Source organism: Amblyraja radiata, chromosome 25 (assembly GCF_010909765.2).
Source record: "Amblyraja radiata isolate CabotCenter1 chromosome 25, sAmbRad1.1.pri, whole genome shotgun sequence".
Classification (NCBI taxonomy): Eukaryota; Metazoa; Chordata; class Chondrichthyes; order Rajiformes; family Rajidae; genus Amblyraja; species Amblyraja radiata.
The window spans coordinates 28,649,943-28,665,882 of NC_045980.1; the positions used below are offsets into that span (position 1 = coordinate 28,649,943).

At 45.1% G+C, this 15,940-nt stretch overlaps 1 protein-coding gene and 1 long non-coding RNA gene across 2 annotated transcripts; both read right to left on the reverse strand.

The window, feature by feature from the left end:
* On the reverse strand, positions 1-1,386 carry LOC116987179 (phospholipase A2-like). Its single transcript, XM_033043056.1, has 3 exons — positions 1,353-1,386; positions 1,095-1,275; positions 1-337 (listed from the first exon to the last, which is right to left on the reverse strand). The coding sequence occupies exons 1-3, from the start codon at positions 1,384-1,386 to the stop codon at positions 1-3; spliced, it is 552 nt and encodes a 183-aa protein (XP_032898947.1).
* A 1,448-nt stretch (positions 1,387-2,834) lies between these two features.
* Positions 2,835-13,636, reverse strand: LOC116987208. Its single transcript, XR_004415670.1, has 3 exons — positions 13,493-13,636; positions 11,815-11,819; positions 2,835-2,845 (listed from the first exon to the last, which is right to left on the reverse strand). It is a non-coding gene; the product is annotated as an uncharacterized LOC116987208 (long non-coding RNA).
* Between the last annotated feature and the right edge of the window lie 2,304 nt (positions 13,637-15,940).

Consider the following 15,940-nt stretch of genomic DNA (forward strand, 5'->3'; position numbering starts at 1 on the left):
CTATTTACAGCTGGATTTCTTCATACCCTTGTATTTTTTATTGTACGTGGGTTGTGCTTCGCGGAAGCAAACGGCCGCATTGCGATCACATTCACAGACAAACTTCGCACATTTTTTATTTTTACCTGAAAAGAAACAGAACGCATTATTTAGAACATATTGCCCATGGATTGTGAAGAAAATAATTTTCCAAGCTTCTCCTGGACCATACTCACTGGCGCAAGTCACGGTCTTTTTTGAACAGGTGTACTTGTAGCCCACAGCTTTGGGGTTCTTGAGAAATTTGCAGCCCATTTTCGAAGCCGCGCCATAACAATTGTCGTGTGTCTGACAGCACCTGCAAGATCATGGGTCATGTCAGGTAGGAAACACTGCAACCATAACCAACACAACACTTTGACTGATGGTTTGCAGCAGCACAAACATCACCTGCAGCAAAATAGTCCCGAGGTGATCAGAGCGGAACCAGCCTGAGTAGGTTTGGGATCCACATTGGACCTGTGGGCGATGGGGTGGGAGACTCATTGTGAGATGGGAATGCTTGCAACCAGGAGCTGCCTGAAGTCAGGCAGGAACAGTGAGGGCGGCACGGTGGCGCAGCGGTAGAGTTGCTGCCTGACAGCGCCAGTTACCCGGGTTCAATCCAGACCTCGGGTCATATCTGTGTGGAGTTTGCACGTTCTCCCTGTGACCCAATGAGTTTCCTCAGGTGCTAAACTCAGGTGCTCCAGTTTCCCCCCCATACCCCAAAGACGTGCGGGTTTGTAGGTTAATTGTGCTCTGTAAATTACCCCTTGTTGCCGGGACTGTCGACTAGTGTGAACGATGGTCGGCATGGACCCGATGGGCTAAATGCTCCAAACCCTAGGCCACAATATAAGTCAGTGGCACCCAAGAATATTCCCAAAAACATACATTTCACAGCTCATGGGAAAATCTATTGGGATATTCTGAATGTGAAGAATGAACGGCCTGCAGTGAAGGTTCAATCCTGCAGCTTCAGTAAATGGATGCGAACAATTGTCTGGGCCAGAGCCAGCCCTGGCCTGCAATGTGTGGGACCCGGCTCCAGACAGACCTCTGCATCGACCCACCTGTCCAGCTCATCCACCGGTGTCCCCTGTCCACCAAGCCCGCAGTAACAGCCGTAGCCGTTGAACGTTAAAAGTGGGTGGCTCCCTGGTATGGCGCACTTAATCAACTTGCTGAACTGCAAGAGGTTTCTGGGCTGAATGGACTCAGTGTCACCGCCGGCTACACCAGGGAGGAGGCAACCTGACAGAAACAAACACGTTAGAACATCAAGCGAGCAACATCCAAGGCAAGGCTGAGGCGGGGGAGAGACTCGTTACCTGGGAGCAGAAGAACCAGAAGTAGCCCCAACATCTTATTTTGCTGTGTCTAGTCCTGGAAGACATACTATGATTGCTCAGCCCATGCTTTTTATAGTCAGCCTCGATCAACGTCCAGGTTCAGACCTCTGGATCACGTCATGGCATCTGTTAATGTGGATAAGATAAAGGCTAAATTTCCGTTGATACAGCTGGAGTCAAATTTGACTGGGGGGTGGCTGGCGAAAACACACTGCTTCAGGCAGCTTCCGGCTCTTCCCGTTGGACACGGTGTGGGAGATGTCAGGCATCAAGTTGGCCCGGAGAGAGTGGATCTGGAGAGGATTTTTCCACTAGTGGGAGAGTCTAGGACGAGAGGTCATAACCTCAGAATTAAGGGACGTTCCTTTAGAAAGTAGCTGACGAGGAATTTCTTTAGTCAGAGGGTGGTGAATCTGTGGAACTCATTGCCACAGAAGGCTGTGGAGACCAAGTCAGTGGATAGTTTTAAGGCAGAGATAGATTTATTCTAGATTAGTACAGGTGTCAGGGGTTACGGGGAGAGGACAGAGGTATTGGGTGAGGAGGGAGAGATAGATCAGCAATGATTGAATGGTGGAGTGGACTTGATGAGCCGAAGGGCCTAATGCCCCTGTCCCACTTAGGAAACCTGAACGGAAACCTCTGGAGACTTTGTGCCCCACCCAAGGTTTCTGGGCGGTTCCCGGAGGTTTTTGTCAGTCTCCCTACCTGCTTCCACTACCTGCAACCTCCGGGAACCTTGATTCTGTTAGCCCTAAATCTAACTCTCTCTTGAAAACATCCAATGAATTGGCCTCCACTGTCTTCTGTGGCTGGGAATTCCACAGATTCCCAACTCTCTGGGTGAAAAACTTTTTCCTCTTCTCAGTCCTAAATGGCATACCCCTTATTCTTAAAGTGCGACCTCTGGTTCAGGACTTCCCCCAAAACCATAACCATATAACAATTACAGCACGGAAACAGGCCATCTCGACCCTTCTAGACCGTGCCGAAAACGTGTTCTCCCCTAGTCCCATATACCTGCGCTCAGACCATAACCCTCCATTCCTTTCCCGTCCATATAACTATCCAATTTATTTTTAAATGATAAAAACGAACCTGCCTCCACCACCTTCACTGGAAGCTCATTCCACACAGCCACCACTCTCTGAGTAAAGAAGTTCCCCCTCATGTTACCCCTAAACTTCTGTCCCTTAATTCTCAAGTCATGTCCCCTTGTTTGAAGCTTCCCTACTCTCAGTGGGAAAAGCTTATCCACGTCAACTCTGTCTATCCCTCTCATCATTTGAAAGACCTCTATCAAGTCCCCCCCTTAACCTTCTGCGCTCCAAAGAATAAAGCCCTAACTTGTTCAACCTTTCTCTGTAACTTAGTTGCTGAAACCCAGGCAACATTCTAATAAATCTCCTCTGTACTCTCTCTATTTTGTTGACATCCTTCCTATAATTAGGCGACCAAAATTGTACACCATACTCCAGAATTGGCCTCGCCAATGCCTTGTACAATTTTAACATTACATCCCAACTTCTATACTCAATGCTCTGATTTCTAAAGGCCAGCACACCAAAAGCTTTCTTTACCACCCTATCTACATGAGATTCCACTTTCAGGAAACTGTGCACAGTTATTCCCAGATCCCTCTGTTCACCTGCATTCTTCAATTCCCTACCATTTACCATGTACGTCCTATTTTGATATGTCCTGCCAAGATGTAGCACCTCACACTTATCAGCATTAAACTCCATCTGCCATCTTTCAGCCCACTCTTCCAACTGGCATAAATCTCTCTGTAGACTTTGAAAATCTACTTCATTAACCACAACCACATCTATCTTAGTATCAGCTGCATACTTACTAATCCAATTTACCACAACATCATCCAGATCATTGATGTACATGACAAACAACAGTGGACCCAACACAGATCCCTGTGGCACCCCACTAGTCACTGGCCTCCAACCTGACAAACAACCATCCACCATTACTCTCTGGCATCTCCCATTCAGCCACTGTTGAATCCATCTTGCTACTCCACCATTAATACCCAACCATTGAACTTTCTTAACCAACCTTCCATGAGGAACCTTGTCAAAGGCCTTGCTGAAGTCCATATATACAACATCCACTGCTTTACCCTCATAAATTTCACGAGTAACCTCTTCAAAAAATTCAAGAAGATTAGTCAAACATGAACTTCCAGGCACAAATCCATGTTGACTGTTCCTAATCAGACCCTGTTTATCCAGATGCTTATATATATTATCTCTAAGTATCCTTTCCATTAATTTGCCCACCACTGAGTCAAACTAACAGGTCTATAATTGCTAGGTTTACTCTTTTTAAACAATGGAACAACATGCGCAGTACGCCAATCCTCCGGTACTATTCCCGTTTCTAATGACATTTGAAATATTTCTGTCATAGCCCCTGCTATTTCTACACTAACTTCCCTCAATGTCCTAGGGAATCTCCTGTCCGGACCTGGAGACTTATCCACGTTTATATTTCTCAAAAGTGTCAGTACTTCCTCTTCTTTGTATCTCATAGTTTCCATAGCTACTCTACTTGTTTCCCTTACCTCACATAATTCAATATCCTTCTCCTTGGTGAATACCGAAGAAAATAAATTGTTCAATATCTCCACCATCTCTTTTGGCTCTGCAGATAGCTGTCCACTCTGACTCTCTAATGGACCAATTTTATCCCTCGTTATCCTTTTGCTATTAATATAGCTGTAGAAACCCTTTGGATTTACTTTCATCTTACTTGCCAAAGCAACCTCATATCTTCTTTTAGCTTTTCTAATTTCTTTCTTAAGATTCTTTTTACATTCTTTATACTCCTCAAGCACCTCATTTACTCCATGCTGCCTATAATTATTGTAGATCTCTCTCTTTTTCCGAAACAAGTGTCCAATTTCCCTTGAAAACCATGACTCTTTCCAATTTTCACTATTTCCTTTCAACTGAACAGGGACATAAAGATTCTGTACTCTTAAAATGTCACCTTTAAATGTACTCCATTTCTCTTCCACATCTTTCCCATAAAACAAACTGTCCCAATTTACTCCTTTTAAATCCTTTCGCATCTCCTCAAAGTTAGCCTTTCTCCAATCAAAAATCTCAACCCTAGGTCCAGTTCTGACCCTCTCCATAATTATATTGAAACTAATGGTATTGTGATCACTGGTCCCGAACTGTTCCCCAACGCATACCTCTGCCACCTGACCCATCTCATTTCCTAACAGGAGGTCCAGCACCGCCCCTTCTCTCGTAGGTACTTTTACGTATTGCTGCAAAAAACTATCTTGCACACATTTTACAAACTCCAGCCCATCCAGCCCATTTACAGAATGTGTTTCCCAGTCTATGTGTGGAAAATTGAAATCTCTCACAATCACTACCTTGTGCTTACTACTAATATCTGCATTTTACAAACTCCAGCCCATCCAGCCCATTTACAGAATGTGTTTCCCAGTCTATGTGTGGAAAATTGAAATCTCTCACAATCACTACCTTGTGCTTACTACTAATATCTGCAATCTCCTTACATATTTGCTCTTCCAATTCTCGATCCCCATTAGGCCGTCTATAATATACCCCTATAAGTGTTGCTACCCCTTTCCCATTTCTCAGTTCCACCCAAATAGCCTCCCTAGACGAGCCCTCTAATCTATCCTGCCAAAGCACTGCTGTAATATCTTCCCTGATAAGCAATGCAACACCTCCACCTCTTGTCCCTCCAATTCTATCACACCTGAAGCAACGAAATCCTGGAATATTTAGTTTCCAATCACAGCCCTCCTGCAACCATGTTTCACTGATCGCCACAACATCATACTTCCATGTGTCAATCCAGGCTCTAAGTTCATCCACCTTTTTTACAATGCTCCTAGCATTAAAATATACACATTTAAGAAACCCACCCTCTCTTATTCTCTGTTTATTGTCTTTTTCTTCTCTCTCCCCTACATTTTGGGTCAGAGTGCTACCATTCTCAGCCTCCTGCCTCACACACTGACTGCTAGCTTTCTCAATTTGAGTCCCTCCCCCCAACCATACTAGTTTAAAGTCTCCCCAGTAGCCTTCGCAAATCTCCCCGCCAGGATATTGGTCCCCCTCGAGTTCAAGTGCAACCCGTCCTTTCTGTACAGGTCGCACCTTCCCCAAAAGAGGTCCCAATGATCCAGAAACTTGAATCCATACCCACTGCACCAGTCCCTCATCCACTCATTTATCCTCCACCTCACTCCATTCCTACTCTCACTGTCGCGTGGCACAGGCAGTAATCCTGAGATTGTTACCTTTGCAGTCCTTCTCCTTAACTCTCTACCTAACTCCCTAAATTCTTCTTTCAGGACCTCTTCTCTTTTTTTACATATGTCATTGGTACCTATATGTACCACAACCTCAGGCTCCTCTCCCTCCCATTTCAGGATTTCTTGGACACGTTCAGACACATCCCTGACCCTGGCACCAGGGAGGCAAACTACCATCCGGGTCTCCTGTCTGCGTCCACAGAATCGCCTATCCGACCCCCTGACTATAGAGTCCCCTATTACAATTGCCCTCCTCTTCTTTTCCTTACCCTTCTGAGCAACAGGACCGGTCTTTGTGCCAGAGGCCCGGCCACTCTCGCTGACCCCAGGTAGGCTGTCTCCCCCACCCTTACTCAAGCATGAGTACTTATTTTCAAGGTGTACAGCCACCGGGGTACTCACCAGTCCTTGCCTCTGCCCGTTGCCCTTCCTAACGTAGACCCAGTTTTCTGTCTCCCGTGGTCTTGGAGTGACCACCTCCCTGTAACTCCTTTCTATGACCTCCTCGCTCTCCCTGAGCAGACAGAGGTCATCGAGTTGCTGTTCCAGGTTCCTAACACGGTCCCTTAGGAGCCCCATCTCGACGCACCTGGCGCAGATGTGGACGTCTGGAGGGCACTCAGACTCCATGACCTCCCACATCTGACTTCCAGAACAGTAAAGTGCCCTGGACCTCATTCTCCCCCTTATCCGAATACTATAAAGCCTTACCCGGGATACAAGCCAATCAGCTGCTTCCTCTAGTCCGTTCGACCAATCAGAGGGTTCCCCCAGCCCCCTTAATTTGAAGTGTGATCTGCGAATGGAACGTTGCAGATTTTGGCTCCTCCCTCTGTAATGGCTCCTGGGCCTCTGCTGAAACAAGCCCCGCGATGGGTTTTTGAACTCACCACACGATCGTCGCTCCTCCCTCTGTAACGGCACCTGGGCCTTAACTCCCAGAATCCTTAACACCCAGAATCCTTAACTCCCAGAATCCTTAACTCCCAGAATGCTTAACCTGAAGGCAGAAATGTAAAAATGTAAACCCGGGGTTGCACCCAATCAGCTGCTTCCTCTGGTCCTCTTCCACCAATCAGAGCTTTCCACCAGACTCCTTCTCTGGAAGTGAGATGGAACGTTGCAGATTTGGGTAACTTACAGCTCCAGGTAACTCCTCCTCGCACCAACGGCTCCCCGGGCCTCTGTAGAAGCAAGCCCCGCGCTGTTTTTATACTCACAGCTCCAGGTAACTCCTCCTCGCACCAACGGACATTGTTCCTGCATCTAGCCTGTCCAATCCTTTAAGAATTTTATATGTTTCTACAAGATATCCTCTCATCCTTCTGAATTCCAGTGAATAGAAGCCCAGTCAACCCATTATTTTATCACATGCCAGTCCTGCCATCCCGGGAATTAACCGTGTGAACCAACACTGCACTCCCTCAATAACAAGAATGTCCTTCCTCAAATTAGGAGACCAAAATTGCACACAATATTCAAGGTGCAATCTCACCAGGGCCCCATACAACTGCAGTAGGACCCCCTTGCTCCTAAACTCAAATCCACTCGCAATGAAGGCCAACATGCTATTAGCTTTCTTCACTGCCTGCTTGCTTTCAGTGACTGATGTACAAGCACATCCAGGTCTCGTTGCAATCGGCTGAGAATTTGCTGAAATTTGCGGAGAATTGTGGACGCTGCCCAGACCATCACACAAACCAACCTCCCTTCTATTGACTCAATGTTGAATTGAATTGAATTCTTCCCTCTCCCATCATCAAGAGGTGATGTTTAAGAAAGAACTACAGATGCTGGAAAAATCGAAGGTAGACAAAAATGCTGGCAAAACTCAGTGGGTGAGGCAGCATCTATGGAGCGAAGGAGTGTTTCGGGTCGAGACCCTTCTTCGGATGGATGTTAATGTTCACTCATCAATTCTAATTCACTGGGTGCTTGGGTTTAAAGTCTTTATTTGTATTTCAGTACAGGTTTATCACTTAATCAGCTTGGCATAATTGTAAATTGTCCCTAGTGTGTGTAGGATAGTGTTAGTGTGCGGGGATTGCTGGTCGGCGCAGACTCAGTGGGCCGAAGAGCCTGTTTCCCCGCTGTATCTCTCAACTGAACTAAACTAAGTAGTGTAAGAATTTGGTGAGGCCGCATTTAGAATTTTGTGTTCAGTTTTCGGTTTACATGTTATACGAAAAATGTTGTCAAGCTGGAAAAGATGCAGAGAAGTTTGACGAAGATGTTGGCCCGGGCTCTAGGGTCAGATCTAAAGAGAGAGGTTCAGGCTTGGCCCCTATTTCCTGGAGCATGGGAGGATGAGAGGTGATCGTATAGAGGTGTACAATATCATGAGAGGGATAGATGGAGTCTCATGCCCAGAGTGGGGGAATCGTGAAGCAGAGGACATAGGTTTAAGGAGAGGGAGGAAAATATTTAATAGGAACTTGAGGGGTAACTTTTTTACACAAAGGGTGGTGGCTGTGTGGAATGGAGGTAGTTGAGGCAGGTACCATCGCAACGTTTAGACAAGTACATGGATTGGATAGGGTTAGAGGGAGGCTCCCTCCCCCTTATTGACCGGGGTCTCTACCATGGTCACGGTGCCCAAGACCACCACCGCCCTCTCCCATTATTCCATCTGCTTCCCTCTGGCACCCACCTGACAAACACTGGGGGAAATGTGGCCCCACCATCACCATGGTTCCCACTCTGTGAAGCAGACCACACTCACACTACTCCATTTTCACACACTGACATCCCCTGGTCATGCATTAGATGTTTGACCCCGTGTGGCTGAGGCTCACCTTTGCACTCGGGAGCTGGGGTGAGGTGGGCAGTGGGAACTGATGATGCTCATCTGTAAGAACCAGGCAGTGCAGGGCCTCCCAGTGAGCTGCCATCTTGCAGGAACCAACATCCATGGAACCATGCAGCAGCTGTGCAGCACAAATCCCCCTCCCACTCCCACGCTGACCTTTCTGTCCTGGGCCTCCTCCATTGTCAGAGTGGGGCCAAACGCAAATTGGAGGAAGAGCACCTCATATTTCGCTCGGGCAGCTTACACCCCAGTGGAGACGGGGAGGGGAGGGGAGTGGAGTGGAGTGGAGTGGATGTAGAAGATAACATAAAAATTAGTCAATCAATGTTCATGCTGCTGAGTTGTAAGCTATCCCAGCGAAATATCAGGTGCTGTTCCTCCAAATCACTTGTGGCCACACTCTGCCAATGGAGGAGGCCCAGGACAGAAAGGTCAGGAAGGTCCCTGTGATCTGCCTATCAAACATCCCCTTACATGTATCCACCTATCACTCGCCAGGCTTTGCCCTCCACCTCTCCAGCTTTCTCCATCCCAACCACAATCAGTCTGAAGAAAGGTCCCAACCAGAATCTTCACCTATCCATGTTTTCCAGAGATGCTGCCTGATCCGCTGAGTTACTCCAGGCACTTTTTGTCTTCCTTTTTGTAACCAGCACCGGCTGCAGTTTCTTGTTTCTCCCTTTGAACCCACTAGGTTTCTTCATCTGTAAATGTGGCTCCACAATCACTGTCATTCCCATTCTGTTCTGTAGGTCTTGGGGATGACCTAACACACACAGTTCCCTACTATGCTCCCTGTGTCTCCAGACCCCCCCCCCCCCCCTTTGTACATGTGTGTCCAATCCCCACAAGCTTCCAGAGGAGGTCATTGAGGCTGGGACTGTCCCATCGTTTGAGTGACAGTTAGACAGGTACATGGATAGGACAGGTTTGGAGGGATATGGACCAAGTGCAGGCAAGTGGGACTAGTGTAGCTGGGACATTGTTGGCTGGTTTGGGCAAGTTGGGCCGAAGGGCCTGTTTCCACACTGTATCACTCTATGACTCTATGTGGGTGAGAGGCGAGGTTTCTACTTTGGAGTAAGGGGAAAACAGTCAGCCACGATGTAAGCAAATCTAACAACTCCGCCACATCCGCTGCATTAATCTTCGTTCATCCATTATAATCCAACTTCTGCTGATAAGACAACCAAAAGACTGATCATTGCTATTTACCAAACCCACCATGTTTCAGGAAGTGTTCCCATGGCCATTGGCGATACCACTTCTTTACATTCCATGAGTCGAGTGATTCGTAATCAAATGTGTGCATTTGTATTTCATGAGACAAACGCTGCTCTTAACTGTAACCACATTAAAATAATTTTTAATCTTTTCAAGAGATGTCCCAATCAAGAAGAGCAGTTTGAACAGCAAAGTGGAAGTTTTACATATGGTTCAGCTGCCAGAAGAAGAGGATAAATTCTCTGGTTGTGAACGATTGCAGCAGGATCTGGATCGATTGGCCAGGTGGGTTGTGGGCGGCATTTTGGGACGTTGAACAAGGGCAGGACCTACACATTAAAGGGTAGGCCTCTGGGTAGTGTTGTAGTTTTAAACAAGTGCTTTTGTAAGTCCAATTCGAGAAAACCATTGCTGCTAAAATTAATTCTTTATTCTGACAGCAATCACACATATTGGTTTGTCAATACATACACACAAAACATATATTTTCACTTTTGGAAAAGAAAGTTATTTCTAAAACTTCAGATTTAAACAAAGTCTAATACTCACAATCCTAATTAAACACAATACACTTCACAAATAATTTCCCTATTTCATAGTTACCATACAATTGCTTATGGATTAAATATGAGTTTTGCCCCATTCTTACAAAGCGGTAAGAACTTATGTTATTTCTACAATCCCCAACCACACAAAGGCCACACATTGTCACACTTGACAATGTCACAATAGTAAGATTAAATGAGAACTTACTAGTTTGAAGTTTGATCTTTATTTTATGAGGAATTACGATGAGGGATTACGTGAAGACCCTGCTCGTCCGCATGCGCGTCAATCTTCAAAGCAGCGTTGTGAAATCACAGATAACAGTAATTGAAGTGACATAGTAAGATTAGAGAAGACTAGAACTACCAGATTACCTTACTGAGGGTTGGGAGCGGAGGGCACGTAATCTCTCATCGTAAGTACTCATAAAATGTAGATCAAACTTCAAACTGGTAAGCTCTCGTTTATTCTTATTATTTTACTTCGGAGTCACGTGAGCGACTACGTGAGATTTCAAAGCTCTGTGATTTCATGCCGTGAGAAACGAGTCTACACAACCTCAACTGCTTCATTGACAGATGAGGGAAACATTCATAATGTATACAGTCGTGGCATAGATTTAAAACATGCTGATGCTGTAATTGAAGTAATAATAATAGTAACACCTCTCATCCGGGTGGAAACTATAAATAAAACGTAAAATAGTGTTGACAAATACACCTGGTCTGGCAATGGGTTATTATAAAATGTTTGGAATTAGTTCATTTAACCATGCTGCAGCCGCTAGGATGTGGTCCAGCGGAACGTAAATAACCCTTGCTGCTGATGTTATAGCAGCCCTGGTGGAGTGAGATCTGGAAATCAGTATCTACTCCCTGCACAAATCAATCCCCGCATTATCACCTGGAAATGGTCTGACCGGATACGTTCTTATAACGTTTTTTGTAACTAACAAGCAATGCTAGTTCAGAGTCTCAAAGGCTCTTGGTGACCTTGACGTATTGTTGTATATGTGTGCCTTCACATAACCAAAGGTCCCTGGGTATGTCTTGAACTATTTTGAGACCTGACACCCCTTCTGCACTGCTTAAGTGATTATAAGCATAAAAGGAACTGAACCTGTTGCGCAAAACCAGCGCCAGGAGGATAACCACCTGATGAGATACGGCCAAACCTAATAATGTAGCTGGTGAAATAGTGTTAACACAATGTTAATATCCCATACTGCATTGTACTTGTCCTGGGAGAACTTGTGCTAAAGATATACTTTACAAACTCGATATCCGGGGTGAAGCCGACAGAGTGGGTCTCGTTTGCTGCAGCAAATATGATGGGAAGGCACGTTGGCACATTAATGGCCCTATATCTCAATTATTGTCAAAAGACCATTTAAAATGAACTCCAAGACGTCAGTAATCTGTACCGTTTTAAATGCAACATGAGCATTAACTAAATGCTTCCCATCTCCTGAAAAAGAAATGTACTGCTTTTTGGTGCTATCACAGCACTCTGGAGTGAACACATACAAGGATAGGTGTGACAACCCAAGCTGTAGGGGCAGTCTATTCAGAATCTGCAAACATAAATTGATTTTATCAAGCACAAGCTGATTTTCTGAGTCACAGGCTGAACCAGCAAAGTTTACGTTTAGAATAACCGTATAAGGTTGTATTATTATTCCCGACAAATTGAGACTCAAAGCTGCATAGGCCAACCAGACAGTAGGAAAAACTTAAAACAGGATCTTGATGACTTTATTTGAAGACCCGACTGATGAGGCAAAATGGAGGAAGACATAAAAGATCATTCCTTCTCCTTGTAGCAAGAATGTATCTTTCGCCACTGTTTATGCCACACATTTTTGCATCCTGTGAATAAGTATGAAAACCAACATATCGCTATTCGGTGTTCCATTGAGCCAGAATTTCATAAATACTGTGTGATCCAACACCCATTCTATGTTGTCATTGAGCTGTACTTGATGATACGCCGGTGGCAAATGAGATTAGATAAGCTATTACAGGATACTTTTACTTGATTGCACCCATGTGACTAACATATGCCACCATCATAGTGTATCAACCTGAAGTTGAGCATGTAGATTATGCATATTCGCTCAATCACTCTTTAACCCATAGAATGCATGTAGGGTCTATGGATAGTTGATACCAATAACTGAAGAATTGGTAACTCATGCAAATCTTCTCCACCTCCAAATTGTGATGACATTTGCAATTTCCCACGTTAGGGCCATTAGCATCAGTTTGCAATATAACTGAAATTTTTACTGACCAAACTACTGGACCAATGCTGAATACGGTTTGTCATTCATTGTGACTTGGTAGCTTCTGCTGGTAACAGCATAGGTGTGTATGTACATAGGTACAATGACGTACATGGCACTTTAGAGTTTGCCATTTGGCATGGTGTCAGTTCCTCCCACTTGCACAGCTGAATCACAGCCATTATATTGCCAATTAGTCTTAATGAATAGAAGGCTGCTTTATAACACCAACGCTGTTACAGGTTTCTATTAACTCCAATCTGTTGCCCAGGGCAGAGTCATAGGCCAATGAATAGCTAAAGGTATATCCCAATGACCAAGTCTATTGGTAACAACTTAATTTTAACTGGATAGAGGAGCCCAATTTCTCAATATAGTTTGAGACTGAAACAGTGGATTTTAGCAAATACAGCGTTAAAAATATCACTCAGACAAGACATCATACTGACATTATTGCCTCATCATAGGCATTTGTCTCCTCCAAATATCTCTGATGATCACTGTAACGGGAACACCTTATGAAACCAGTTGTCAATCAGCCATTTTTCATAACGAACAGGCCACACCTGCCATCATTCGTGCCTGCACGACAACTCTGGCCCGATTTCAGAGCCTGTCTTGCAAGACAATCCTGGCCATAATACTGAGCCTATCTGATAATTCTGACCTGTCTTAAAAGACAACTCTGGCCATAATTCTGAGCCTGTCTCGAAAGACAATTCTGGCCACAATTCTGAGCCTGCCTCGAAAGACAACTCTGAGCCTGTCTCGAAGGCAATCCTGGCCAAAATTACTGAGCCTGCCTCAAAACACAATTTCTGGCCCAATTCCAACCTGCTTGGAATGCTAGTATTGTCCATTTCATGGTTAGATGCCTCTATGTAAATATAATGTCTTAATCATTTGTGTATTGTACAACCAAGTGTAAATATTATCACTTGTAAGTGGTCCCTTAGTTGTAGAATAGAACTGGTAGAGTACGTGGAACCTCTGGCCAGCTTTCATGCTGCCACCAGCTTCAGCGAACCGCTTACTGCTGATGAAGACGTGGGGTGCATTGCTGCCGAAACAATGAAGCTTTGCTCGTTGTTGGCCTTGATTGGTCCAATAGCTTGTGCTTCGTTCTCCAGGTATTGCCTGTTGAATAGGTCTTACCTGAATAGAAGATTCTGCGGCTGGCTCCAATGTCCCCCTGATAGCGGTGTTCACTGCTTGTGTTGGGATGGCAAACCTTGCTGCCAGGAATGGTACCTCTGACTCGTACCCTTCATCCCTTGTGTAGATCCACGGCTATACGCTCAGACTCGGCGTCAGATTTACCACTGACCGGCATGCTCTCCTCCTCCAAGAGGGAGACATTAAGCAGCCCTGTCCAAGGTGCTGCTGGCGCGGGCTCTCCCATAGGCCGGCGCTGCCATAGACTAGGCATCAACATTAAGCAGCCCTGTCCAAGGCGCTGCTTGCGCGGGCTCCTGCATAGGCGGCGCCGCCACAGACTTGCATTGAACATTAAGCAGCCGTGCAAGGCGCTGCTGGTGCGGGCTTCTCCCATCGCGCCGCGCGCTGCCATAGACTAGGATCAACATGAAGCAGCCTAAGTCCACATGGTTGCTGCTGGCATGAGCTCTCCCATAGGCCCACGCTGAAACAACTCCTGCTAGTGTATCTAGATGGAGCATCCTCTCCATAAGGAGCTCCATCCTGGCCAAACCTGCAAACTTTTCGACATTACCGGAGGTGAACCCTCCCGGCACTAAGGCTGGACTGTTCTGGTCAGTTTTACCCCATATCCTGGGGCCCACTGAGGTCTGGGCACCGCATTGCTGCTGGATGTCCCCACCCGGGAACCACAGCGTCTGGAAGTCACTGATCGTCTTGTCAGTGACTGGGATCGTGAACCCAACATTCGCCAGCTACCCGCTTCCGCGTTGGAACCGGGGTCTCCCCACAGCCCGTAGCTGGTTTCCCGTTGACCTTCGCGAAGTACCGACAGGAAACCTCTGAAAAAGAGCTTCCTGCAGGGAATCAAAAGCAGGTGAAAAATAGTAAACTTACCTGTAGTTTAAACTTACTGCTGGCAGGAGCGACATGCCTGCCAGTCCGGTGCTTCGCCATGCGAGCGACGATAATGACGTGCATGCGGACGAGCGGGGTCTTCACGTAGTCACTCACGTGACTCCGAAGTAAAATTCTTCCCGAGCTCGGGTCTAGTTTAGTTACAACCTCCCCCTTCTATCTCTGGACGAATAGAATAGAATGTAAGCCTCCTCACTAATAGCATTCCACACAGCAAATGGAAGATTATCAAAACAGAGTTACTTTTCTCCGTTTTCTATAAACATAAGAAACCACCCTTATACAAAGGTCACACAAACATCACCTATGCCTTATCCCTTATCTCAACATGAATACAATTACACAGCACAAACCAGATCACAGACTATTATCTAGCCTTGGTGGCCACGACTCAATATAGACAACCATAAACATTTATAACACACCCAGCTCAAAGAAGTGCCATAAAGAAGGACACATGATGCTCATGTCTTGAGAAGAAACCAATCAATAACCTATACTCAAAAACCAACTAAAGCAAATACAACTTGGACAGTTATATCCGCTTCAAAGCAAACAAAGCTATGCCTATTTACATCAACATCTCCATGTTATAACAAGCATCTGTTCTCCTATGTGTGTGTATGTTTTTTATTCCTTTGGGGCCTATGTATTTTGAAAAACCTCTGCTCCATGTCTTCTCTTGCAACTTAACATAGTTCCTCACACAGAAATTATCATTTGAGCAATTTATTGTATAATATTTCCGCAGTAGAGCAGAGGGATCTAGGAGGATGTGTGACAATGTGTGGCCTTTGTGTGGTTGGGGATTGTAGAAAAAAACAAGTTCTTACCACTTTGTAAGAATGGGGCAAAAAACTCATATTAAACCATAAGTAACTATATTTCACTATGAAGTAGGAAATTATTTGTGAAGTGCATTGTGTTTAATTAGGATTATGAGTATTAGACTTTGTTTACATTTGAAGTTTTAGAAATAACTTTCTTTTCCAAAAGTGAAAATATGTGTTTTGTGTGTATGCATTGTGTGATTGCTGTATGATGTGTATTTATATTCTGAGAGTGTTCTATGAAAATTAGTTTATATCTCTGTGGTTTTACTACATTGAAATAAAATGATTTTGAGCAACGAGGCTAAAGAAAACCTCAGAGGGGAAAAGGTTGTAAAGGGGCCGGAAAAGGGACAATCATGTGACTATACGTATTGTCAATCACTAGAAAGGATTTTAGTTGATTGGTAATGCAAATATGTTAAATGTATGGTAAACCATAATGATTAGTGCATAGTTTGCCATTCCTTTGCTATCATA